The sequence below is a fragment of the Cupressus sempervirens genome, chromosome 2 (assembly GCF_028749045.1).
Source record: "Cupressus sempervirens isolate cs-2001-9-10 chromosome 2, ASM2874904v1, whole genome shotgun sequence".
Classification (NCBI taxonomy): Eukaryota; Viridiplantae; Streptophyta; class Pinopsida; order Cupressales; family Cupressaceae; genus Cupressus; species Cupressus sempervirens.
In genome coordinates this window covers 630669737-630696809 of record NC_143119.1, presented here as the reverse complement: position 1 = coordinate 630696809, position 27073 = coordinate 630669737, and the positions used below count along the sequence as shown (strand labels likewise).

General features: G+C 35.8%; 1 protein-coding gene across 2 annotated transcripts in view; it reads left to right on the top strand.

Annotated features, from left to right (window-relative positions):
* Nucleotides 1-27073, top strand: part of LOC149574947 (Transducin/WD40 repeat-like superfamily protein) — a 152319-nt gene that overhangs the window by 17210 nt on the left and 108036 nt on the right. For both annotated transcript variants that reach the window (XM_089814794.1, XM_089814793.1), the window contains exons 3-5: nt 4488-4655; nt 15666-16074; nt 16377-16495. In XM_089814794.1, coding sequence (XP_089670920.1) covers nt 4488-4655; nt 15666-16074; nt 16377-16495 — 696 coding nt within the window. The remainder of the gene's footprint in view (nt 1-4487; nt 4656-15665; nt 16075-16376; nt 16496-27073) is intronic.

The following is a 27073-nucleotide window of genomic DNA, read 5'->3' as shown; positions in this document are numbered from 1 at the left end:
CTTTTCATCGCCTATATCATCTGTGCCTTCCTTTTCTTCAATTGATTCCTCATTTTCAGAATGCTGGTCTGAATTTTCAGAATCAGAATCCTCATAATATGCCCACATAACCCTGTTTGCTTTCCCCTTTGGCCTCAAAGGATAGTCATGGTTCATGTCATAGGGTCCTTACAATAAAAACAAAGTTTTTTCTTCCTTAAATCGTTCAATGTCTCTCTATCCAAAGGAGCAAATGATTTATCTTTATTTTCAGCCTTTGTTTCATTTTTCTTAGGTTTCTTGAATAATGGTTTCTCGTTGCTAGATGATGCACCCTTTGAAATTTATTTACTGGGGCTACTTGTTCCATACTTCTAGCTTTCTTAATCGCTTCTTGCAAATTGAATGGATCAAAGGCTTTTACCCAACCCTTCAGTGGTTCGGATAATCCCTCAGTGAACAAAACAACCAATCTCCTATCCGATATATTTGGCACTATAACGGATAGCTTCTGAAGGTCACTAATGAAATACTCCAATTCCCCTGTCTGTTTCAACTGGGTCAACTCCTTGAAATAGACTTTTGGATCCTTCTTATCAAACCTTTCTACCAATTGGTTCACGAGGTCCTGATACGAAGTCACTTGGTTATGCTGAAGGGTAACCATCCCATGGTACTACCAATCATGTGCAGCTCCCTCTAAATGTAGCGTGGCATATTTTATTGCCTCCACTTCTATCATAGGTCTTAGTATTAAGAAGGTATCAAGCTTGTGAATCCAAGCTTGCGCTGTCATTTTGCTACTCCCATCAAATGTAGTCAAGGAAAGCTTCCCTGTAGCTCGCTTTAATTGATTATCCTCGTCATGAGGTCTCTTATTCTGTTTGACTGCACGGTAGTGTTCTCTTCTTTGCTTCACAAACCTCTCAAAAGTAATTCTCTCCCATACTTGTGGTGCCAGTAATTCCCATTCATCATTAGCAACCATAAGGATATCTACAAATGTCCCATCCTCAACTTCCTCTGCTAGCTCCTGTACTAGTTCCTCTCTAACAAAGGTAGGATGTGTGGGCCTGTCTGCTGTTCTGGAAAGAGTTCTATGAACTCTAGGTGATCTCATTGCACTCTTGTTATCCCCTTGTTCCTGATTCCGTCTGTCTTGTGGGTTCATGTGCTCAACTATGGTGGTGAGTGCTTGTAAAGCCTGAGCCATCCACTCTTGTCTTGTAACCATTGCTTTGAAAAATTCCCTTGTTTCCTAATACTCATTCCCATTGTCTCTTGGTGGGCTACGCTCTTGCCTGTCACCTATGGTGTTTGGCTGGCTGTCCAAATCTTGTTCCTTGCCAAACAGAGCTCGCTTGCAAGTGTAAAATCTGTGAGATCCAACCCCAGGTGGCTGCATGTGATTGCTAACCCTCAGGATGGAAGGATTTAGCTCTGATACCAATGTAATAACCCCAACTGGTTAAAACTTTGTCAAACCCCAAATTCTTCTGTAATTCAGTTGTTTGACATTTGGTCAAACACTTTGCAAGCAAGGGATATATTGCAAATTTAAATTATGATTTCTTTCCAAAATGCCAAACTAAAAGAGATATGCTTGCAAACTCCATATGACTAACAATGGTGATGCAAATATTTTTTGTATTTTATTGGAACATATAAACATGGGTTACAAATGAGAAAATATGCATCTTGAACAATAAGTCATTAGGGCAACAAATTCTGATATAAAACTCTGATATAAATCAGATTCCAACAAATTTACAAACCCTACCAATGCCCTAAATATCTACTCTCAAACAATGCAAAATGTAGTAGATAAAAACCTGGAATTGCTCCAAAATATGAATTTTCCTGTAGCAAATCACTATAGTGACGTCACTGTAGCAAGTTAATGTAGTAGCGTCACTGTAGTAGCAATATTGTAGCAGCGATACTATAGCAACAATATTGTAGCAGAGTTCCTGTAGCAATATCCAACTTATTCCTTACTCCACAAATCTGGCCTTAGGCCACAAATCTGGCACAATGAAAAGACTGATTTGTCTTCTCCAACAACCGCAACCTTTTGAAAGATATTTCACCACTTTAGTTATGCAAATCAATGGGAGTGTTCGTTCCCAACGATCAATGTAACAACTGCAGAAACCCTTGGCTCCACAAGCTATCTAGAAGAGTAGAAAGCAACACATTCGATGCTCGATAATGAAGCTGCTCTCCCTATTTATTCTTTTCCTCCAATAGATGGACCTCCTTCTAGAAGAAATAAAATAATATTAAATTCCTCCTTCTAGAAGATTCTTTTAATTTATTTACTTAACTTTAGTCACTTTTAATTAAATTAATTAAATATAAAGTCACCTTTTAATTTTAATTTATTTAATGACTTTATAAGAAATTAATTTAATCGATTCCTCCTTATTTCTCCACTTAGCCTTCGGAAAATGTAAAGGCTAAGAACTCCACTGAGATGCTAAAAAGATGGGGACAGACATTACAGAGAACTAAAGATAGAATAGAAATTACTAAACTAAAATAAACAATTAAAAGAATAAAAAGTTACTAAAAACTGACTGACTTTGAAGAAAGTTATAAGACAATTATACTAAAAATTACAATATTACTTAAGTACCCATCCTCACGGGCCATTCTACTAACTTATAGAAGACTTGACATAATATGCAGATCATTTGACCACATGCGTAGAAGGTTGATTCCTCATTTGTAAACTATCTGTAACACGAGGCTGCTTTTGAGACACTCCTTTGTTGAACTTTTGATCAGCCAACTTCTTTCTGATTTTTTTTTTACATGACGAGTACAAGGACAAGTTGAATGGCTTCCAATATGATGTTAGGTAACGAAGCCATCCCTCCTGTTATCCAGAGACCGAGATCAGCTTCTCAAAAATCTTCAATTTTTGTTAAAAACTTTGCAAAAAACTTTGAAACCATGATTTTGGCGAAAAACATCGAAAGAAGTTGCTTCAAAACAGCACCATGATTTTTTGGAAAAATCATCAAACCCTTGATGCAATACTTGGATCACACACTATTTTGTGAAAAAACTGTCTAAACATTTTTGAAAAGACAATTCCATGGTTTTCTGAAAAATTGTCAACAATCTTCATTTTGTGGAAAAACATTAAAAACTCATGATAATTAAAAAATTGCCAAAGCCTAGCAATCCTATAAAGAAAACCATGATTTTTGATAAATAAATTAGTAAAACCCTCTTAGATTTGAAGAAACAATTTTGGAAAAATGTGCAAAATACTTGAAATCAAAAAAATCAGTAACCCACAGTCACAAAAATAGAGAACACTTGCAGATCTTACAAAACTTGATTTTGCTGGTGAGAAAAACCAATAAAAAAGCCCTCTGCTCAAAATATTCGATTTTTGTTGAAGCGAAAAACTGATCAAAAAGTCCTTGAAAAATCTTCTGAAAATTTCTTTGATGAAATGCTCAAGAAAAACCACAAGTTTTATTCTATAAAAAGATCCACCAAAGAACCACTTTTTTTGTTTCAAAAAAATGTGCTTAAAACTTCTAGAAATTTCTAGATAATTAAGCTAGTAGTTTTATTGTAAAATTCACCAAAAGCCAACCTCTGTTCTGATACCATGAAATAATAACATATTGAGATATTCAATATTAAACAAAGGAGGGGAATGCTCCTTAATAAGCAATTACAAGAATACCTTTCACATCATAAATGATGGAAAACTGAAGACAGCATAAAAAGTTATTAAACTAACTAAAAAGCTTAAAGAACAAATAGTTACTAAAAACTGACTCAAAAAGAAAATTACTTACCTGACTATTATGCTAAATCTTACGATATTACTTTTATAGGATGTGTGTATATATTATAGTTATTAAACTAACTAAAAAGCTTAAAGAACAAATAGTTACTAAAAACTAACTGAAAAAGAAAATTACTTACCTGACTATTATGCTAAATCTTACAATATTACTTTAATAGGATGTGCGCATCTATTATGGTACACTAAAATGCAGGGTTTGGACATAATAAGGCAGTACCTTTGTGGAGGGTCATCATTTATTCTCTAATATCCTCTTGGTTTCAAGTAAACCTTAGTTCCAATATTTTAGTTGTATTTCAGAGATCTGAGGAGTCATTTTTTTCGGTGAACAAGTCAATTATGTGCTTCTGCACAATTAATTATATGTTTATCTACCCTGAGTTTTGGTTGATTATCTATTTCAAAACACTAGATGAGGGTATTTTACTTTTAGACAAAGCGCATATTTCAAGATTCTTCGTTTATAAAATCTTGCATTTTGAAACCTATGGTAGATTTGAATATTTAGATGCTCATATGCATTTTGAAGTTATACTCATTATCCATGTCAGAGTGTTTTAATGGTGGTAGGCAAGCTACAAGGATTGATACTACATTTTTTTAACCTAAGAAGAATACTTTTCATGCTTACTGAATAACCAATGGATTTTTGTTGTTATTTTGATGGTTGCAGGCAATTCCAGACTTCTTGTGGTGTCCAATCACCCATGATAAAAAGAGGAAGGATTTGTATGCATTTCTCTCACTTGATTGGAAGGAAAGCCAGCTTAATGACTGGGGTGGACGTCTAATGATTCATAATCTGACTAAAATGAAGGAAATAAACGGGCAAATAAAACTGGTCTGAGTTTTGATCTTGTTTTTGTATATTGATTATGTTATCCTTGATGATGTTATTATGCCCTTTATCTGATCTTGTTGTAATTGCTCCTTTGTTGACAATTTGTGTGTTTGTTTTGTAAATGTTATAGATAGACACTTCTTGTCTCAGCATGCTCTGTGCGAGTCTATGTGAAAGCCCTAGGGATAGTATCGGGATACTAAGACAGAATGATCATGAACAGGATAGAAACAATGTTTGTTGTCTGTTATTCACATAAAGTTTTAAAATGTATGACTTGTAGCACAAGAATATTTGTGGGCTACATTGTAGCATTTAATCATGTCATGGAGGTCATGATGAAGAATATACATTTAAGCTCGTCTTAGGAATTACAAGGATACTAAGTGCAATGTGAGTAATGTTGAATCTCATCAGATTGATGGATCACAAGCATCTTAGGTGTCATAAAACCTTCCTATGATACATGTCAAGAAGGGACTAAAGGTATTAGAAAAGGCATTAAGATACAAAAAAAGTTATGAAGAGAGCTAATGAAGAACAAGCTTTGGCCAAGCAAAGTGCTGCACCTTTATGGATTTTATTTTTGTAGCGACTCATTTTTTAAGCCAAAAATCTTGTCATTTTCAATTGTTAATACAAGCTTGAGTCCTTGTTCTTAGTGGTTGTTAATGCTGCTATTTTTAGTTACCCTTTGCAGGGCTAAGTTATAAGTTTTTTGGTACATTAAGCATGGTGAATGCAGAATTTGGGATTATGAAGAAATGACAAGTTGTTCTAAGGGAAAGGCAAAGGGTTTTGAAGAAACATCTTCACAAGGTAGAGGCAATTTTTGAGGATTTTGTGTAGGGAAAGGGTGCACAAGTGGTCTAGAGCATGCTAGAGATAGGGGAGATATTGTTTTTTGTAAAATTTGAATGAAAAAAATCACTTAAGTGCAAAAAAATGCAATGTTAATGGCAATTAAAACATGAAAACACAGCAGTGGAAATAATACATGCATGTTTCAATGGCAATGACAATGGCATATTAGAGTGTAAAAATCATTTCAATGGCAACACAAAATGTCCAGAATCACTTTAGTATGAAATGTCAAGGTGAAAAGATGACAAAAGTGCATTCAAGTACGCAAGCATGTACCTACCTATTTTAATTTAAAAATGTCTAATTAAACATGGCAAAACTACATCAAGGCTCTTAGGGGCACCCAAGCTAGCTGAAGTGAAATGATATCATTGTGGAATTGGAACAAAAAGTGCATCTCACATCCTAGGGTTGCCCAAAACCCATATAAAGTCATTAATACCACTTGCAAAACATGACAAAAGTGCAATGAAGGCCTTTGGTTTGCTCAAAACCATTAGGGACAAAAGGTCAAAGTGAAATTAGAAGGGAAAGTTGTATCGAGGTGTTCAATCATCCCCCAATATGGCCAAATATCAAAGTGTTAGTAAAAATATGAAAAAGTGCAATGCTACACCTAGGGACTCTCCTAGGCAGTGGATATCAATTTGTCAATGAGCTTTTAAAGTGCTAAAAAACACTTACATGACAAAACATTAAAAAGGAATTAGACGGAAAAGTTCTATCTGGGCGCTCAATCATTCCTTGATATACCTGAAGTGTCAAAGTGAAAATATCAAATTGTGCAATACTACACCTAGTTACATCCTTACACATTTTGATATCAAGTTTTTAATGAACCTAAGATGTGCTCAAAATCAATAAATAGAAGATCAAACTGAAACTAGAAGGAAAAGTGCTATCCAATTGCTCAATCATCCCCCAATGCACTTAAATGTTGAAGTGTCAAAGTGAAAACATCAAAAAATGCAACTCTACTCGTAAACATTCCCCTTGGCAATTGGATATCAAGTTATCAATGATCTTTCATAAGGTAAGAGTGCATTGAAGTCCCTAAGGATACCCCTAGAGCATTGAGGGTTAAAACATGAATGAGAAATGTAAGAAAAGCTGCATCAAGAGGGTCAAAAGCATGCTTATAGTGAAAAATTCTCTTACATAACAAAATGGATTGAAAATTATAGCAAAAAAAGGAGCAATCAAAGTACGCCCTCTACATAAAGAAGTCCAAGTTTCAGTTTTTAAAATCATGAAGAGTGCCATTGGAGAATGTTAATTAACATCTTTATGATTGTTAATGGTAGACTCTCCAACTTTCATCATAGTTGTTTGAGTATCAACACTTACTCCTTTTTTGAAAGCATCCAAAGTAGTTGTCATGATAATCTTTATCATTTGCTTTCACCCTTCATTCAGCGAATTTTAAGATGGATGATTTGTTGTCTAAAAAGTCTTAATTCTTGTTCACTAGGTAATTTCAAGGCTTTTTTCCATTAATTATTGCTTATGCTAGCATAATAGATAGTTTCAGGTGGCTGAATTTCAGAAAACACAAAGGAATGCCTTAAAAAATACAAAAATCTACACTAGGGATATCATATTGGTATTAGAGCATAGACCCTGCCAGCTTGCAGGTTAACATCATGAGCGCATGTAGCTGATTCAAAGGGATTTGAGAATTTTAGAAAGGGAAAGGAAGAGTTGGAAGCAACACAACCTGAATCAGCTTTGGTATAGGAGGCAATGGTAAGAAACACATGGTAGACATGGAGGATAAGGCTGACATTTTTATTAGGAAGTAAGAGCAAACATATCAGCTGTTAGTCCAGATGATGCAACAAATGTTGAATATGAATGCTTTGTTGAACTCCAGCATTCCTCATGCAGCAAAGGTGAGGGACACACTTCAACTTAAAATAACCCACTCAATCATACGAATAATAGTAGGGTATCAATCGGATCGGCAGCTACACCATTTTAGCCTAGTTTCTTACTCAGAAGAAGAATGGCAGAAGCCAGCAACACATGGTCTTAAAAGCTTGCATTGTTAAGTACCAAGGTCTTGATGTAGACATCAGAAATCAGATTTCAAAATGCACAAAAGAGAAAATATGCAACGAAGCTTAAGAGTTTAAAAATGATGGTATGAACGTGACAAAGAAGAGACTTGTTGATGTGAGTTTTATTCCACTACAACATGTAGAATCAAATACTCAATGTTTCAGAGTGAAACACCAACTTTTCAATCTTCCCTTGATATAAGGTCATCTCTCATGCTAATCTTGCAAAGTAAGATCATGAAACAATTTCAAAGTTCCTTCCATTGTGGTTTCTTGCTTAGTGAAATGATTTGATTTGTTGGTAATCACTCAGGGGACTTATGCTATTCATTCAGTGGATATTAACTCTTGCACTTGTAAAGATCTGGCTTCACAATGTGCAATGAAAATATATATGATCTTCCGATTTCCACTTCAACTTCAACTTCAACTTACTTTAATTCTTGCCCTAGTTATAAATGTGAGTAATCATGTATGGCTTGGACTCTACTAGATATAGCTTAATCAAGGACTCCACCCAGCTAGTGCAAGCTTATAAGGAACACTTTAATGGTTTTCAAATCATTGTCTCTTTTCCAATCCCATCAAACGGATGCAAACTAAAGATTGGATACTAGTTAAAGTTAAGTTCTTTCAATCATCGACTAACTACACAAGGCACTCCTACCATCACCAAGGGGCTAGTGGCCTGGACTTGTTCAAGTTATGCAAGCCAACATCATTTTCATTTAACGTGAAATGAAATCTACTCTTATCGAAAGATTAAGGAAATTGTGCAACACTTCAAAGCAACATAGAGTAATTCACCATGAAGAATCAACAATGAATTATCAATCACCTTGATAGCATCATAGGAACAATTTGATCAAGTCTTTCCCTTAGCTAGCCAACTCTACTTAGAGCTCTCTAATCCAACCTCCTAATCTAATCCAATGTAATTCTAATGCTAGTGAATTACAAATGAGAAGGCCTTGGCCTTTTCTATATGTTCAATTACAATGGAGGGCTAAGATCGATTCCAGAGCAAGGGCTAGGATTGATTCCCATAAATGCTAACTAGGGTTTCCACCCTATCAATCAACTACATGAGGACACCAATGCAAGGTCCAATAAGAAAATAACAAAGCTTTTGATAGTCAATAAAAATTGAACACATGGCATGGTTTGATTTACTATGCTAGAATTTGGAATTTTCTAATAAGAGAAGACAACTAGGTGCCACCTCATTATCCTTATCCTCATCGATTGTCTTAATTAGGCAAACTTGAACCTTCTAATCCTTTTTTTTGAACTTGAACTTGCATTTTGAAATTGCAGAATTGCATTTGTGAACTTGATAATATTGTCTTTATGTTGTTGAATTCCCTCTTGAACTTGATCTTCAAATCTATTTTGATCTCAATCTCAAATTTTCTTGGATGACCTTGATGTTGAATCCTCTTCTTCTCATATGAAGGTTTTGAGCTTGGTGTTTTGATCTTGAAACATTCCACTTACCTTTCTCACTCCAATCTACCATGCAAAACAGGATAGGAAATTGCATCTACCTTGCAAAACAAGAAAGAAAAATGCATTAAGGTTAGGAGATGACGAGAAGAGACCAAATGAAGAAACTTATAATTTTCATGAAATAAAATTTCTTCTAGATTCCACCTTGATCCCGCCACCATAAATCTTCAATTAGATTTTGGAGCATAAAATTTGATTATCTCAAGGGTTAGATTTTATGGGAATCAATCCACTCCCTTTATATAATTAAGACCACCATCACTAGTAAAGCCTCACATTGAATTCCTAGCCCCATTCATTTAATTCCAAATTTGGGTTCATGCAAATTGCACGAGGAAGATCGAAAATCTTAACCTTAGACAGATGTGACCTGTTCTGCAAACAAGACTAAATCTGAAAATATGATTTTGAGTATTTTTTTGAACTCAGATTTAACTTCTGCACTAATACCTTTCAGATTAGGAAATGCCGAATGTGTCTATGTTGTGTCAATTTATTAATCTGAAACTAATAGTTGAATTCCCTTGAGACCAGATCAATGTGTAATAAGGCCTATTTAAGGCTTCCACTGAGAAGAATCCACCACCCCAACTCCAATCTGCCACCCTTCAAGATAATTTGCTACCTCTAGGTAGTAATTCGCTGCCACTGAAGGTTGCAGTTCGCTGCAAATATAGGCCAAATTTGCTATTGCAGAGAAAAGATGTTTTTATATTTTGCATTTGAATGATTTGGAGTGCCTCCCTATGTTGTTAAAAGCCTACGCTGGAGGGGTACAACTTTTTATAGAAGCTGACTTCTCTTTTGGGAATTAATGCAATTTGATTTTAATTACTTGACTTAGGCAATATAGGTCCACTGGCTAAGGGGGGATGGAGTTTTAAAAATTTAATTTCTCTCTCCAAAATTGACTTTGATAATTAAGTATACTTTCCCAAATCAGTATGTTATTGTTCCAAAAGAGGGCAGTGGTGGAATGTCAAGTGTCGAGAGGATAGAGTCCTCGTTTAGGTGCAAATTCTGCCCTCCAAAGAGGATCCAAATTGTCTTAATTCAGATGACCAGAGTCACTTTCTTTTACTTGTCTCTTAGCATGATCATCTTCTATCCTTACAACACCAAGGCAAAGATTTGCATGCGCCAAGGAATTTTGTCCTCTTATTAGGTGGAATTTGACCATAAATGAGGATTGCCATCTTATTATCGCTATAGTGGATTGCTCATGAGTTCGATTGGGGGCCTAGTCTTCTTTGTCATCTTATGGGGTCTTAGCAACCGAAACAAGCTTTGGACGCTATTTCATCAAGTTGGAATTGGACAATGCCTTAGGATTTTAATGCCAACTACTTCATACTTCGAACTTGCATTATTTTCTAATTGAATTTGATTGAGGGAATTGTTTCACTCCTTTTTTATTGCCCTAAAGGCAAGGCAAGTCTTTTTTTGTTGCTTGTCATGGCCAAACGAAATTTTACATTGGTAGTGGATTTAATCCTTAGGAGAGGGCAAAATCCGCTCTCTCTTGAGAAATTCCCAAACTTCAACTGTTGATTTTGATCCTCATTCATACCATCTCACTTGAATTGATCTTTGTTTTACTTGTCAGAAACTATGCTTTATTGCCTCTCCCCTTTGTATTGATAAAAGCATGCATCACCTCCTATCCAATTGAATCGACATTAATCAAGGTAGAGTCTTGTAGGTGGTGAGGATGAGACCATTAGCTGGGCAAAAATGCTTGAGGAGAGGATTCCTTTGTTTCGAACTTGAGGATTTCAGATTCAGTTCTTCCACCTCCATGCTTTGCCACCTTAGCTTTGATTGTGAAGTGCAACCTCATAATGTTCAATGTGGAATAAAAGAGAATAGGATCAAGAGAGTCCTCATCTAGCAGTGAATTTCAACATTCTCAAGGGGTTTTAAAGTTTCATCTTAACCAAATTTGGTTCATTTTCGATTTAACTCCTCACCAAGCCCCTAAGGTTTTGATGCCAAGTCATCCAATTGTCATCATACCGTTTAAAGAGAACTTGAACAATCATTTGTATTGGGGTGAAAATTCAAGCATCAAGGAAAAATCCTTGGCATTAGTTCATCCAACATGTCCTCATTTCACATTCAAATTCGTTACCCTTGCAATACTTAGTGATTTCGTTGCCATGTTGAACTCTTTCAAACTTAGATCCCATACCCATTGACTTGGCTGATCCTCCCTCTCTCTGACATTTTCAAATTCCAAGGAACATCAACTCGATCCCAAAGGGCAACTAAACATTGTAGGCAAAAGAGGGGGTCTCCATTTGTAATGGGCGATGATGTGAAAACCTCACAACAAGACTGAATGTGCTTTTTGTATAGGGTCTAACAAAACTTCTAAAGAGTTTAGCTATGACTTTTGATCCACCATCATGATCAATTACCATTAGACAAGCCCTAACTTTGATTGGTTCTTGAGAGAATGGCACCAACATTAGCAGCTTAAAGGAAACCACTTCAAAAGGTTGTCCCTTCTTTATAAAGCATGCCAGAGGTTATCAACAAAGAAGCTACAAGAATGTACTTATGAGGAAGAAATTGTGTTTTACCAAGTGAACGATTAATGCCTTGCTCATGGACAAATACATCACATAGAGGTATATCTAGATGGAGAGACAAAAACGAGGAGCTAGAATCAGAGATCAAAAGAGAGGTCTAGGAGGGTACCCTTGCTTCTCTTTCAGCCATCTTTGCTTCTCTTGCAGCTGCTTTTAGACATCATCCATTTCGAGTTCGTGGACTGTTGCAGAAGTACAATATTACATGTTAATTGATAATTTGATAGTGAAGCCTATCATAATTTCATTGGGGAGGAATTGATATTTAGGAGGGACTAGCCACAGGGATTTAATTTCATAGCTGCAGATGGCCTCATCGCTCCTTGTGCTACGATGATAAGACAGTTTGACATCACCTTGGAAAGACATAAGATGCACAATCACTTTTATGCTGTTGGATTTGCAGAGACTAACATGGTTTTGGGTGTAGTGTGGTTTTATTCCCTTGGGAATTCATCCTTAACTATCAAACTATGGAACTGAACTCGAATTCAAAGGGGAAGAAGTAGTGCCTTCTAGCATCGAGGATAGGGCTCCAAGAGTTGTCATTGCCACAAGCATTTAACAGCATGTGATGAGAAGATGTGTTTATTGTTGTGGTATTCAATCTATTTTGGATTATACACAGTATGAAGTTAGATGTTGTGTTTCTAAGATGACCACAGCATGGAGAAATTCATGAAGATAAAGAGAACGAGGAAGGATGTGTTGGTCCCAACGTACTATTGAGGAAGTAATTCACACATTAAGGAATATTAAGGGAATGCTCAAAAGTTTGTGTAAGAGTTTCACTCTTAAATATGGCTGGGAAGGATGACAAAGAGGACATCACAGAGAAGAGCAGTGATAGAAAATCATTAATATCTTGTGAAGGAGACATGAAAAAGTTCATTGCCATCATAAATCTCAACTTGTTAGCTGCCGCCTTCGTTATTTCCAGCCACTGTATTCCACTGTTTGCATTCATAGAGGTGTATTCAGCTAAAGGGTTGAATTATTTTCAGTTTGTTGCTGCCATTGGAGTATTTCCAGGTATTTTACTGTTGCTTTTAGATTGTGTTGCTGATTTGTATTAGAATTGTTCAGTATTAGTGCTGCTGTTCCATTTATGCACTTCTGATTCTTAGGATTATCCATCTTGGACTACTGTTATCAGTCATTGTCAGAAACTAGTTTGCATTTTTCTGAAGATTTTCATGTATCACGTTGTCTGTGAAGATTTTCAGTCCTTGGATTTGCAGAAAACAATTGTTTCAGCTGTTTTGTATTAATTAGTCGCAACTTGGTGCTAGCCTGTATGCAAGCTGATTGGTCCAAACTCAGGAGGGACTCAATCTACAGTATTGTGCTGAGACCTAGTGGAACTCAAGGGAATAATCATCATGCTCATATTGAGATTAGAGTGGTGCAGCAAGAGCTTGATGGCCAATTTATAGGGTAATTTTTTTCTTGTGGAAGCGTGACCTTATCCTCAAACATGGAGAAGAAAGCGTCATCTGTCATCACATCAAAGAAGAGAATGTTATGGGTTGACTGTTTTCTTTGTTTGATCCAAGTGAAAGGTGGAAAGATACAAGTGCATCTCGTCGTAGGATCTTTTGATTTAAGACTGAAAATTACAACAGAACCCATCATCTGGATCTGCAGTTGCTTGTCGGCAAGCAATTTTGGCAAGGGTGGACTATTGTGTCGCCTTTTTTGGAATTAAATAATTAGTAATATTATTTAAGTTGGCTTTGGAAATTTCTAATTTTACAGGCAATTTAGTTATCCTATTTTGATTGCTAATCTCATTGTTTGTTTGCAATGAGTGTCCAAACCCCTCATATTTAACATGTGATTATAGAGGTCATCTCTTTAGGTTCTAGGATCTAATATTATTTTCTTTTTCTAGGGAGATTCCCCTTCCAATTTTAAGAAAGGTTTATTCTTACACACTATTTCATATTTTGAGTATCCCAAAGGGTAAAAGTCACAATTAAACTGCTAACAGAAAGCTTCCTCCCTTGGAAGTTGTCTAATCTTGAATTGGTGTCCACATTTTTTCAAGAAGCCTCTATTGGCTTTTTGTACAGTCCTGAAAGTTTAATAGCAACATGTAGTTTGCTACAGGATTTTTTCTGAACATTTAGTATTTAATGTAAATACAAGAAAGGTAAGACAGCTATAGAATTTTCCTTAGTTTTTCCTTTACTTAAGATTGTACTACTCACAAATCAGAGATACTCAAAGTTGAATCTCATTTAGTATTATTTTATTTAATATTTATGGAAATGAAAAAGCTATCTAGTTTGACCTTTTCGAAGGAGGAGCTTGAAAAAGAGTAGAATAATATGTATTTAATTTGAATGCTGAATTAGAAGCTTGGAAATGGAAATTGGGACATTGGAACATACCTCTTGATCTTGATGATTGTAACAGAGGATGGGTTAGGTTTTCAAAGGGTTTTTAAGTAGGGGACCCTCAGTGGCCCCTCCATTTAGGCTTAGGATTACTGTTATACCCTTCATTTCAATTTCTTTTTTCTTTTTCAAATACCAATTAGTCTCCTTTTTTTTTTTTCTAAGTTGGACATGGAGATGCTTTGGTATCCTTGTGATAATGGTGGCATATCCTTGGGCATCTATGGCTATGGGGCCATATTTGGGATGAGTCTGGTTGCTCCAAAATGGGGTAATGGTGGGAAATTTCGTCTCTATCCAGTTGCCCCTGGTGTGCTTTGTTCCAGGGAACAGGGTAGAATCCCCAGCCAGTCATATCCCTAGATAATGCTGTTTCTTGACGTAAATGAACAATATTTATGGCAGATGGCAAAATCAATTCAATTTTGGAGTTCTTGCATAAGGGGAGTGTTGCACACACGAATTTGGTGTCTTACTTGGTAGTGACCTAAAACTTACCTGTGCCTTCTACCTTTGCAACACAGTGCCTCCTGCTTTCTCTGGTCAGTGCGTGTTCCTTAATCAAACATAATAGTTCTGATCTATTTTAAATGTTGCATTAGCTCTAATTTGAGTAAAATTATCACAAGTAGTTCTGGTTACATTTTGACTTATGCCAATCTATTTATCATCGATATATTGACACAGTATCAAAAAATTGCTTCTATATGCACTGGAGATGAGTTAGATTGGGTTTTGTTTGTTGATTATGTGTACCCACAATAGATTGTTAGTGCTTTTTCATTATTAATGTAAACATCTCATCATGCTTGAATTATATTTCTTTTATCTTGTGAAATTGGTGGTCCTGTTTACTTTCAAGTTTTAATGCATGTTGTGAATTCTTGCTAATGATAAAGATTAAGAATGATCCTCCAGATGTGACTAACAATTTTAATTTTAATTATCAGTTCAATAGTGCTTTTTGTTGTTTTCTACAGTTTCAAAATGTCCTAGATGGTGGTGTGTACTAGATACATTGCATTTCTTAATACTTCAAAGTTTCTATTTAGGAATGTCATCAGTGCAGTTGTTATTTACTTCCAACTGTGACAAATTACAAACATCTGCTTAATCTTTACAGTATTAGTTGTGTCTGGTTTTATCTAATAGCTATTGAATTGATTGACTTCTAAATTTCTAATATGTGGTAGTCATCTATATGTGGCAGTCATCTGTTTAAGTTTAACAACACTAGTCATATCTACTTATTTGACCTAGCTGAACCTTATTTTTGGTTGGCAAATGCAAAAGTTTTGTATCAGAACTGATCCTTTCGTGTCATGGGTTGTTTAATAATATTCATATGATAACTGTAAATAAGTAAAAAATAAGTGTTTTAATTATCTTCTTGGAGTATGGGTTTATTATAAATAGCTGTATTTTGCACCATCAGCAAATGACCATCTTTTGGGGTTTGGACATGAAGGTGCACTTTTAATATGTATATGTTAGACATGGGTTTATTTTATCTTCTTGTGATCTATGAAACAGTTATCATGTTTAGGTGAATCCTGAAATACTGCAATATTTTTTTCCCAGAAATATGGATCTCGACTTGTTGTAGTTAGCCCCTCAGGTAAATATATTGGAGTAGCAGACAGGATGGTAATTCATATTATGAACACTCCAGATGAAGAGATCGTTAATACCAAAGAGGTGAAGAAGATGCGACTGCACCATCTAAATAAGTTTTGTACCCTAGCTTTTCATCCATCTGACACAATTGTTGCTGGAGGAGATGTAACTGGTCGAATATTAATATGGCAAGGGATTGGTGAGCATTCATTGACTTCAGAAAATATTATTGAGCAAGATAATCTATCCCATCACATGGAGAGGTTTGATGTTAGGTCAAAGGATGATGCCATTTCTAGGACAACATGGCATTGGCATCATAGTGCAGTCAACTTTCTTTCTTTTTCCTCTGATGGTGCCTATCTGTATTCAGGTAATATATTTATGGTCATTTTCAGTCTATTATTTCTTTGATGTAAAGATAATTTGCAATTTTTAAATTTATGATACCTCATATCTATTAAATGTTTAGAATCATAGTTTCATGCTTACTATAGTCAAAAATATACTACAGAAATATAAGTTTTCAGGAGTCGGTCTTACTTATAAATTTAAGAATCATGGATCATGAAAACTGAAGCAAACATTATTGATGAGTATATCTTTGATGAGAAATTGGTTAGAGTATTATTTTCTTGTTTGACATACCAATTAGTGCATGTAATTTCTTGCTAGGTGCGAAGGAAGGGGTTTTTGTGATATGGCAGCTGGAGACTGGGAAGAGGCAATATTTTCCACGTTTGGGAGGCCCTCTTTTATTCCTTGCCGAGTCTCCTGAGCCATCACTTTTTTCTGTGAGTAAGATATAAATATTGTTTTTGGTTAAATATAGCCCAATCATGCAACGCTATTCATAAGGTTTACTGCTAGTAATTGCAAAGCTTGTTCTTTGATTGTCGAAGAAGGCTACAGAGAAGTAAACCCTTTAATGCAATTTATTGTTAATAAGAACGCTCCTAGGTACTCCATTCATTGTTGGCTGCTCGGATTAATTGCAGTTCACAAAGTGAGCAAAGGCATTTAGTTTCTGTTGTAAACTTTTGGTAGAATGAGAGGAGAATAATATCATTTGAAAAAGTAGTATGGCTATAGCCACCTCATGTAAAATGCACCCAACATGCATATGAGTATGTTGCTGAAAAAAACTTCTCCATATCATCAATGTTAATACTAAAGAATGTCAGGGAGAGAGGACACCCTTGTTTGACTCCAATGGTACTTTTAACAAAGCTGGAAATATTGTGAGAGGTATGGACCTCCCAGCTGTGGTAATAAGAGAGATGGGAATACCAAACAGAGCGTTCTAGTTAGAATCATTCTTTAAATAAGAAAGAGAAACTCTCTTATAAGTAAAACAAAATAACCTAGAACTGTTGGGATAATTTGCAGCTTTGTGCATGCATTATGAACAAATTTAAAGCATTTCTTTTTGCTCTGAAGTATGAGCACAACATTATTCAATAAGCTTTGAATACTCAGACTTTCTAGTTAAAGGTAGAGACTAAAATATGAGTACAACACAAGATTTAGCAAGTCAAACAAATGAAATTGGATACAAAGCTACAACTACCAAAATCCTGTAATATCCCCTCCTTTTGTTTAAAGAATAATTCAAAGGATTAATTTACTTAATGCTTTTTTATCTTTTTAGTATTTAATAAAGAATTTACAACATATCAATATATGTACAATTTACCAAAGTGCTGCACTGGAGGAAGATACAATTATGTTTATATTATAAAAAGAGATGAAACTTAAGACAAACAATTGCGTGTACGTGGGAAGTGAAGATGAAAGGCCATAACTGTTACTATCTGGTGAAATATGAGACTGAAGAATGGATATGCTCAGGGGGGAAAAAGAGAAAGAAGAGAGGGATTTGACTTGACAGATTTGCATATTAACTTATTGGCTTGGTTGCTTCTGTTAACAGAGCCCAGCCTTTGTTGTCCGCCTTCAGCATTGAAACTATATGCTTGGGGATGGGGGAATAAGAGAACTTTGCAGAGAATTGACAGGTTAGAGAAAATTGGATATAGTGAGTGCCGAATACGCGGAGTTCCCTCAGAACTTTAATCTATGTTCAGTATTGGAATTAGTTGCTCAGGATAGATGCGTCCAGGTATTTAGAATTACATCAATTGCTTGGAAGTTTCAAGGGTGCCGTGGAATGAAAGGGGTTAGATGTGTCAAACTTAATTAGTGAAGTGGAGAATGGAATGTAATGACTTCTGTGGGTACAGATTTCAGGAAAGGAGGGAGAAGTCTGTCACATTAATGAAGCCGTTGCCCAGGAATGATATACCGATAGAAGAAGATACATCGGTGAGGGTGCGTTCATGGGGTATTTGAGCAGTAACATTAATAGCCAAGAGGTGACTCCAGGAAAAGGAGCAATTGCATGGTCATTTATTCTGAGAACTGGAAACATCCCAACTTGGTCACTGGTGGAGGTTGGTTGTTGCATGCGTGCCTAGATTTTGTGATAAGGGAAGAGTGATGTAAAAACTTCCATCACAGAGCGTAGCTTGCAGGGCGAGTGGATTTAATCTACTCATGAAGAATGGCGGGTCTGTGGTTTGAGAGATAATAGGTTGAGTTGCATGCTGTATGATCAAATGAATGGTGTTGGGGGAATAGTTGAGTTTATTGGGAAGGCAGAAGACAGCATACCATCGCACTCTAGCAGGAACGAACCTACAGTTTGTTTCATTGACTGATTATTCATGGTTAGGGATGCCTGGGAGTTGCTACCAAATCTGGAAATCACATTCAAATCACAAGTCCATCTGTGCTGCTAATGGAGCTATAGAAGTTACTCAGGTGGTGGAGTAGTTCATGTAACATTCTGTGAAACAGGGCAGACAGACTTCACTAGCTTAACAAACTGGGAAACTATTACATCACTCTGCTCATGGTTGAGAACCTTATTTGTATGCTATTAGCTGAGTTACCATATTTTAAAAGATCGAGTTTTTTGAAATTGTAAAGTCACAACAGTTATTAGTCCCATGCGTAGAATTTAAAACTGTGTTACATGCACTCAATTATTAGTTTCAAAGGAAATTTAAAGTTATTTTTACAAAAAATGAGCTAGCTGAAATATAAACTATCTCAAAATACATTTGTAAATCTTTAAACACATTTTTGCTTAAAAAAGATTATCCTCAAACAATAGATCTTCTGTAATGTCATCCAAAAATAGCAAAGAGTGAATAATACTACTTTACAATTTTGATTGACATGCTTCATGCAACAATATCTTGAGTTTTTTTGTAACCCACCAAGGAATGATCATAGATGGCAGACTTGATGTATTACTTGTTGCCAAAAATTCTTCAATTCTTTTGCAAAATGATTTTTTACTATGTTTCCTTACTAGAGAAACTCATCGAGTTTTTGAAAAGTACTTGCTGATTTTTTGGCGAGTACTCACCTAAAACTTGGGGAGTTTGATGTGAAAACTTGCTAGATTCTTAACTTGCAAAACATGAAAAAATGCATAAAATGAAGGAAAATAGTCAAAAAGGTTGCTATATTGCGCCTTGACCTTGTGGGGGGTGCTGCGCCCTAATCCCCACAAGGGGAGATGCCCCTTGCCTTCCGTGAGGGACACCTATCCTCGATCCCATTGGTATCTCCACTCCTAGACCCCCCTAGTAATTGGACTATTTTCCAGTGTAACATGGGGACTCACACCCCCCTCTAAAACCTTCAGTACTCGTTCCTCACCTCGTACTTGAGTACCCAAGTACCCCCACCTCTGTCATTCTACAACCATGCTGCCGCTAGGATGGGTACTTGAGTTCTATTTGAATTTTGAATGTTACTACTGGGCATGTAAAATGTTAGTATGTTGAATGTTTAATGGTTTTAGTTCATGTTGCAATTCTGCCATGTTCAAGTATTTTAATTTGGTATGTTCTACTGAAACATCATTTCATAACTAGCATTTCAAGTTCTATATGTATACTATACAACACCCCTCCTTGCCCTGTCCTCCCCTTGCCACCATCCCTTGGCTATCCCCCCCCCATCTTGAAAATGAGGCTCATTTTCCCTACATCCCAGAAACTCCTCCTAGCGTCCCGTCGTCCCAATGTACCCTAATATTGGTGTTACATTGCTATTTTCTCATACAAGAAATTTGAACAATGAGGGGATTTTGGAGTGGAGACAATAATCGAAAACTTAGACAATTATCTTGAGAAGTATAAAAAATTTAAATGCCATTGTTATCATGAGATACAATATAATCTTTAGCCTTGCACAAGAAAGGTTGACAATAAACCAAAGTAGTTTAATCGATTTGTTCGAATCAAAGCCAAAAACATATCAATTTTGAGCAAGGAGCTATAGCGGAGTGCATAAATTAGAACCCTTGCCAAGATGTCAGATGTTGTAATATGCAATTTATGATTTACTAGGATTTCATGTGATGATGAAATTTTGTCTACAAAATTAATAGAAAATGCTTTTCTACTCATCCATGGGCTCATTGGACATATTTTGGCAAAAAAAAGCATTTTTAAAGAAATTTCAGCAATTTTTTGAGTTGTAGAGTTTTTTGCTTAGTTTTTTTGGAACCACCTCGCCCCCTCCACCTTGGAGAAGTTTGGGAAGGATTGGCCACCACGCTCAACTCGAACCAAGCCCTCACTGCCTCCACGCTGCCACCATCCCAAACACCTCCATCAGTTGACCATTTGTGTGGAATTTGCTGCTCAGGAACAAGAATGACCTCGCTCACTAGTGGTGGCATCGATTTCACAAGAGTTTGCTTACTCTTTCTCCTCCTGTCTACCACCAACTCCTACTCTAGTTCAATTTATTGCAGAAAACTAGAAGATTGCACCACCTCTTCTGAACATACACTGTTTGCACCTCCATTGGCCTTGAAAAAAGTCCAAATGACCAAGGGTAGTATGTTCCTGTCTTCACCACCATTGAGCCGCCACATGCTACAATTCATGTGTAGGCCCACACCCACCTTCGTCCTAGAGATAATTCCTGCAAGCCCACCAATCCATGCGGGCTCCAAACGCATGCTGGACACTCTCAACACTTAGTCTTTTGAAGAACTAGCCATCAAAGCTAGAGCCAAGAATAATAAGGAAATTTCCAAATCCGTCTTGGGCCAAAGATCAGTATTAATAAACTCATCCCCAAACATCAAACACATAGCCTCCTAGAACTCCACATGATCAAATTTGAAGACATTCCTCATCCATTGCACATAAATTGCCCCCCTGAAGCTAGGCAACTAGCTTGAAGATTGCAAAGAAAAGTTTGCCTCCATGAGTACTCACACTCACACAACCACCCCAAAATCAAGAGAAAGCACTGGCAAAACACCACATTTCGCAACCCAACAGTTCTGCCTTTAAAGGCATTCGAAGCCTCCAGAAGCGCTCCCCAACTCTAAGCATGATGTCGAAACATCACATCAGACCGCTCCTTAATAGATACGGGTCAGAGGAAGGCCTACCCCAAATAATTCACACATTGCCACCTTAGCCAAGAGTGTACTTATCACCACAGAAAGCCAGCTCAAGACAACTTCCTTTGCCAAGAGTGTACTCATCACCACAAAAGGCCAACTTAAGAGTACTTCTTCCGCTAGCAGATTCATAGATCCCCTGATGATGCAACAATGTGATGTCACAAAAATGATTTCAACAATTGTTTTCATCCAAACTCCTCGAAAAGTTCAAATTTGTTCACCAATAACCCATTCGCCCCTATATTAGGTAGTTTATCAGCAATTGTGTAGGTCTCTAGAAGAACACGAGACACTCTGAAATTAATCAAATCCCCCTGAATGTTTCGGGTCCTTTGAATATGCTTGTTTAAATACCATGTATCCATCTGACCTTTCACTATGCCATTCACAACTAGTTGTGAATCACCTTCGAGATGGAGCTTCTGCTCTCCTTGTTAATGTTTGATGGCTTCAGTTGGATAAACTCATGAGACTAAATTGAAGTGATATATATATATATATATATATATATATATATATATATATATATATATATATATATATATATATATATATATATATATATATATATATTTATATGTGTGTGACATATATGTGTATATATATATTTTTGTTTGTAGTTAAATAATATATTATTATTTGAGATATTATTATTTGTTAATGTCTAATTATTGGATAGACATGTCCCATCAATGTCTCTTCATAGTGTTTGCTCATTATAAATTAGAGTTCGTTGCCATTTGGAACACACATACCAAACATAATGGCAGTGCTATTACATTTGCAGTGATTCTCAAAAAAACAACATTATATTAGAGCCTAATTTCAGATGTCAAACGTGTAGAGGACTGGAAGGAAAAGAGTTTTATGGAATGGATATGCTAAATAAATTCATGGAAGTTTTTTGTTAGATGTAGGTGGCAAGCATGGAGCATAACTTTTTTATAATGACGAGTCTTCTGCTTCGTGTATGATGTTGTCAATTGTAGTTCTTGGAAAAAAAATTCACGGTTGTTTGATAAAAGGTGTATTTGTTAGACATGTATTCTAAATTCTTTGCCATAGAATTTGCACGTGGAGTTTTTTAACCGCACGAATGCTATGATTGCAAGTTACACTTGGAACAACAATAGTGATGAGGCCTTGACAGTTTTTCATCAAATGCAAGTAGCAGGGTTTGGTCAAGTCTTGATTATTGGAATGCAATGATATCGAGATATGTCTAGAATGGGGAAGCAAATGAGACTTTCCATTTCCTTTGGAGAACACAGTTGGCAGATGCCAAACCCATTTTGATCCAATAATAAGTATCCAACCTCTTTGTGCAAGGCTAGAAGCTCTACAAAAAAGGTAGAGAAATTCATGGATTTGTTGTTAGAAGAGTATTAGAATCAGAGTGTGTGGCGTTTGAGGAGGTTCTATCGACGCTTCTCTCATGATTGGAATATCGCTTGTAGAACTTGATATGCTTGGGCATAGTCTTTGAGAGCTTGTTGGTTGGGTTGTCTTTTATAGTAGTGCAAGGCCTTATAAACTCAAAGGCAGTTCAAACATAGTAGATGTTATATTGGTGGAACTAAGAAGTATCTTTGTACAAGTCAAAAATTGTGAGCATCATGATATTGATATGATAGAAGGATAACTAGAATCACAATTAGGAAGAGAAAAATCTTCAGATCGTATAGTAATGGTTGTCAAAGCATTTGAACCGAGAATTGGCCTCTCTTTGAAGAAGTAGAGTATTGGTCATCGTCTAATTTAGAAGAAAGAAAAATCATTTTGGAGAAACATGTAACTTGACTTACGTGGCAAATCAATACACACAACGAACATTTTAATGAAAGAATAAGTGATCATAAAGAAAATTGACTCGCCAAGGACTAGTCGCATCCACATGAGGGATAGGTAACGGATGGCCCACCCAAAATGGAATTTAATATTTTGTGTAGTGACGTTTGCTACCAAGTGGTGGAGGTGACTTTGCAAGCCATGTTATGAAGTGGTACCTGATTCAATCAGTTAAGTATGATGTTTAATGTTTAATGTGTAAATAAATATAGTGATATGTGCGATTTAATTTTTTTTGATATTATCATCAAATAATATGATATATAAGTTGCTTACATTAATAAGTTTATGGTAGGTATTTGAATATATGGTGATTATATATATAAAGTAAATATATTTTCAAACAATTTCTTATAAAAGTGTTTTTATGTGGCATTAATAAGAAAAATGATATGTTGGAAAACATAGATTACAATATATTAAAGATGGACTATATGTTTATATGTTCAAAGTATCTATTTTATTGAAATCATCTTATAGAATTATGCATAACTATTTATTATCCTTGAGTAATATTATAGTCTCTCTCTTATTTTTATTTTTCAATAAGAGCTATGTGCCTTGATCTTTTCCCTTGAGAATATTCTTGCAGGAAAAGTAGGATTCATATCAGATTTAGAGTGAGTTTGACACTTTGTTAAAGACAAGAAGCTCAAAAGATTGATGTTCAGAGGGAGTCTAACACATCCGTCTGAAGGAGTCGATAGAGAACATGTTTCAATTGATCCTTGAAGATCTTGATCATATCACAATCAAAGGGAGTTTTGACTTCATTTAAACTTTTGGTATGATGTGTGTGGCTGCATGATTTAATGAGCCTACCCCCTGTGTACATCATGAGGAAGTGTTGACTTCCAAATGATCATCACTTGTATTTGCAGAAGTTATTGAAAGGTGACGATCTTACAATAACTTCATTTCTATTATGATGGATATCTTATGATGTCTATGCAGATCTTGATAGATTATACTTTGCATGATGGATGTTTATATGGTAAGCATTATGAGAATGCATGTGCACACATACCTTATAAACATTTTTTGAGTACACGGTTAATGCAATGCAAAAGTGATGTTCTAGAGGGCCATTACATGGAGTACATGGTGAATGTCATGTGACTTGATGTTCTGGAGGCCATTACTCACATTACTTGGTGAAAATCTTGCATCTCGACATTCTGGAAGGCCATTACTCAAAGAGTATTTGGTGAATATCATGTATTGATATTCTAGGAGACCAATACTCATGATATAATATGTGATATCAAAACGTTTTGATACTTGGTGAATATCGAATGTCCATATTTTGGAAGACCAATACTCATGATATTAGATGTGATATCAAAACCTTTTGAGTACTTGGTGAATATCTAATGCTGATATTCTGGGAGACCAATACTAATGATATCAAATGTGATATCAAAGCTTTCTGAGTACTTGGTGAATATCATGTGTTGATATTCTAGGAGACCAATACACATTATATCAGATTTGATATCAAACCTTATTTGGGTATTTGGTGTATATCATGTGTTGATATTCTGGAAAATCAATACTCATGGTATCAAATGTGATATTAAATTGGTGGATATCTTCTGATCAAAGATATCCTTAAAATTTGCAAATCCTAATATTACCAATGGTGTAATATCTGTCTCGTGTTTATCCTCCCTAGCTAAGAGGGAGTGTTAATGCTTGATAGCTTCAGTTGGATAAACTCATGAGACTAAACCGAAGTTATATGCATGTGATATATCTATGTGATAGACACATATATATTTGTGTGTAGTTAAGAAATAGTTAAAAAATATTTTATTATGTGAGCTATTATTATTTGTTAATATCTAATTATTGAATAGACCATGGGACATTTCTCTTCATAGCCTTTTCTCATTATAAATTAGAGGTTGCTGCCATTTGGAACACACATGCCAAACATAATGGCAGTGCTATTACACTTGCAGTGATCCTCAAAAAAATAGGACTCCTAATTTTTTTGCTAGCAAAATTGCCCCCACCGCTGCGAAACATTTTTCTTCATTGTTTGTACCTTCTGCCATCCTTTTTGCACCTAAAGCAAGGATACTTCTGTTCTCATCACAAGCAACAAATTTAGATCCCAAAGGTCCAGGGTTGTCTTTAGAGACACCCTCAAAACTAATCTTAACTGACCCCTTGTTTGATGGAGACCACCTTATTGTGTTTACCCTTGCATGCTGACGTTTAACCCTCAAGTTTTGGGTTGACTTTTGTTTATGTTTGTTTCTGTTATATTTTAACACCATTTTCATTATTGATTATACAATTACCAGTTTGAATAATGAAAATCTATTGTGGAAATCTTTTTGGAAGTTTCTTTGCTTGATTTTTTTATAACAAAAATCAAAGGTTATTTATTTGTTGCAAATTGCAAAGCTGTTTATTTGCGATTTTCTTGGTGTTCATGCCTATGTTTGAGCTTAGGGCTTTGCTGGATTTTTCCGTTGGGTTTCTGCTATTTTTCAACGAGTAAGGCTTTTGGAGCAATGGGTTTTTTCACGTTTCCTCCCAAAATGTGGTGTTTTTTCATGGGTTTTTTTTTCCTCAATTTTCTTTTTGGTTTTTACAAAACTTTCCTCAAAAATAATATTTGGGTTTTGCTTGATTCTCTTTTTGAAATCATAGATTGTTTTGCACGTTTTTTTCTACAAAAGTCATGTTTCTTACAATCTATTTTGGGTCATTGTACTCATTTGCAAAAGTTTTTGCCTTTTTATGAACATTGCATGAGCATTTTGGGTTTTTGGCAATCTTGCATGATCCAAAAATATATTTTGGTTTCAGTTTGTTCTTGTTAGCTAGTTTCAATATTTGTTGTTCATTTGTTCGAGCTGTCTCATTATCTTTTGTTAACCTCCTACAAAGCACTAGTTGTCATGTTTTACCTTTGTCTTGGTTCATAGCTTGATTTGTGTCTACTTGGTGGAAATCTGTTGGATTCTTGCTTAAACCTCTTGTGTTCATGTTCTAACAACTTGTTGGAGATTTTCAATCATGTAAAGCGATTCCTTGATTGGTGAAGCTTCCTGGCACATTGTTCAATGTTCCTATGCTTGTGGTAGACCTACCTATGGTTTTATGCTTCATTTGAGATCATTATGGATATGAACTTCAAGATTTAGGTCGTGACTTATATTTGGTAATATGTTTTCTTTACCTCTAAGAATGTGATCCTCTTTGGCAGACTTGATGCTTGTGAAGGCTCTATAAATTGATGTAATTGATCCTTAGGAAGCAAGTTTTGGATAGCTAAGTAGTAGATAACTTCTTAAAGGTTTGATCTGAAGGACCATGGTATGTAAGTGTGCATATTGCTAGCCAATTATATGTAATTTTATGAATTTGGAATAAAGCAAACATATTTTCTTTCATTCTCTCCGTTTCTTGTTGCTCCATGTTGTGCCATGTTTATTTTTGTTGTGTGACTATTGCTGCATGGCTGGATTGTCCTCTTTGGGGATCCTCTTTACGTTGATTGGATCACTCCTTAGGAAGCAAGTTTTGGATAGCTAAGGAATAGATGACCTCTTGAAGGTTCAATTTGAAGGAGCTTGGGATAGGCTGCATGTCGGTGGTCAATTGTATGTAATTTCATGAATCTGGAATAAAGTGAGCGCCTATTCTTTCATTCTCTTTGTTCCTTGTTTCTCGTTGTTATTTGTTTCCATTGTGTGACTCTTGACACATGGTTGAACTATCCTCCTTGAGGATCTTGCTATTGTGATTGCATCAAGTGGTATCAAAGTAAGTTTTCGTTCCTGTGATGGAAAATCCTTGTTCCTAAGTGTGCGAAGCCCTAGATCTTTTTGTTATGGGGTGGCAGATTGTGGATTTGACCCTCAATTGTAGAGGTCTTGCACAGAGATAGTTTAGAGAGGAAACACTATTGCATGTGGAGCAAGGAGAGTTGCAAATGTGTTGGATATGTTGAGACAAATTACGGATAGATTGGAAGTTGTCGAAATGACCAAGAGAAAAAGCT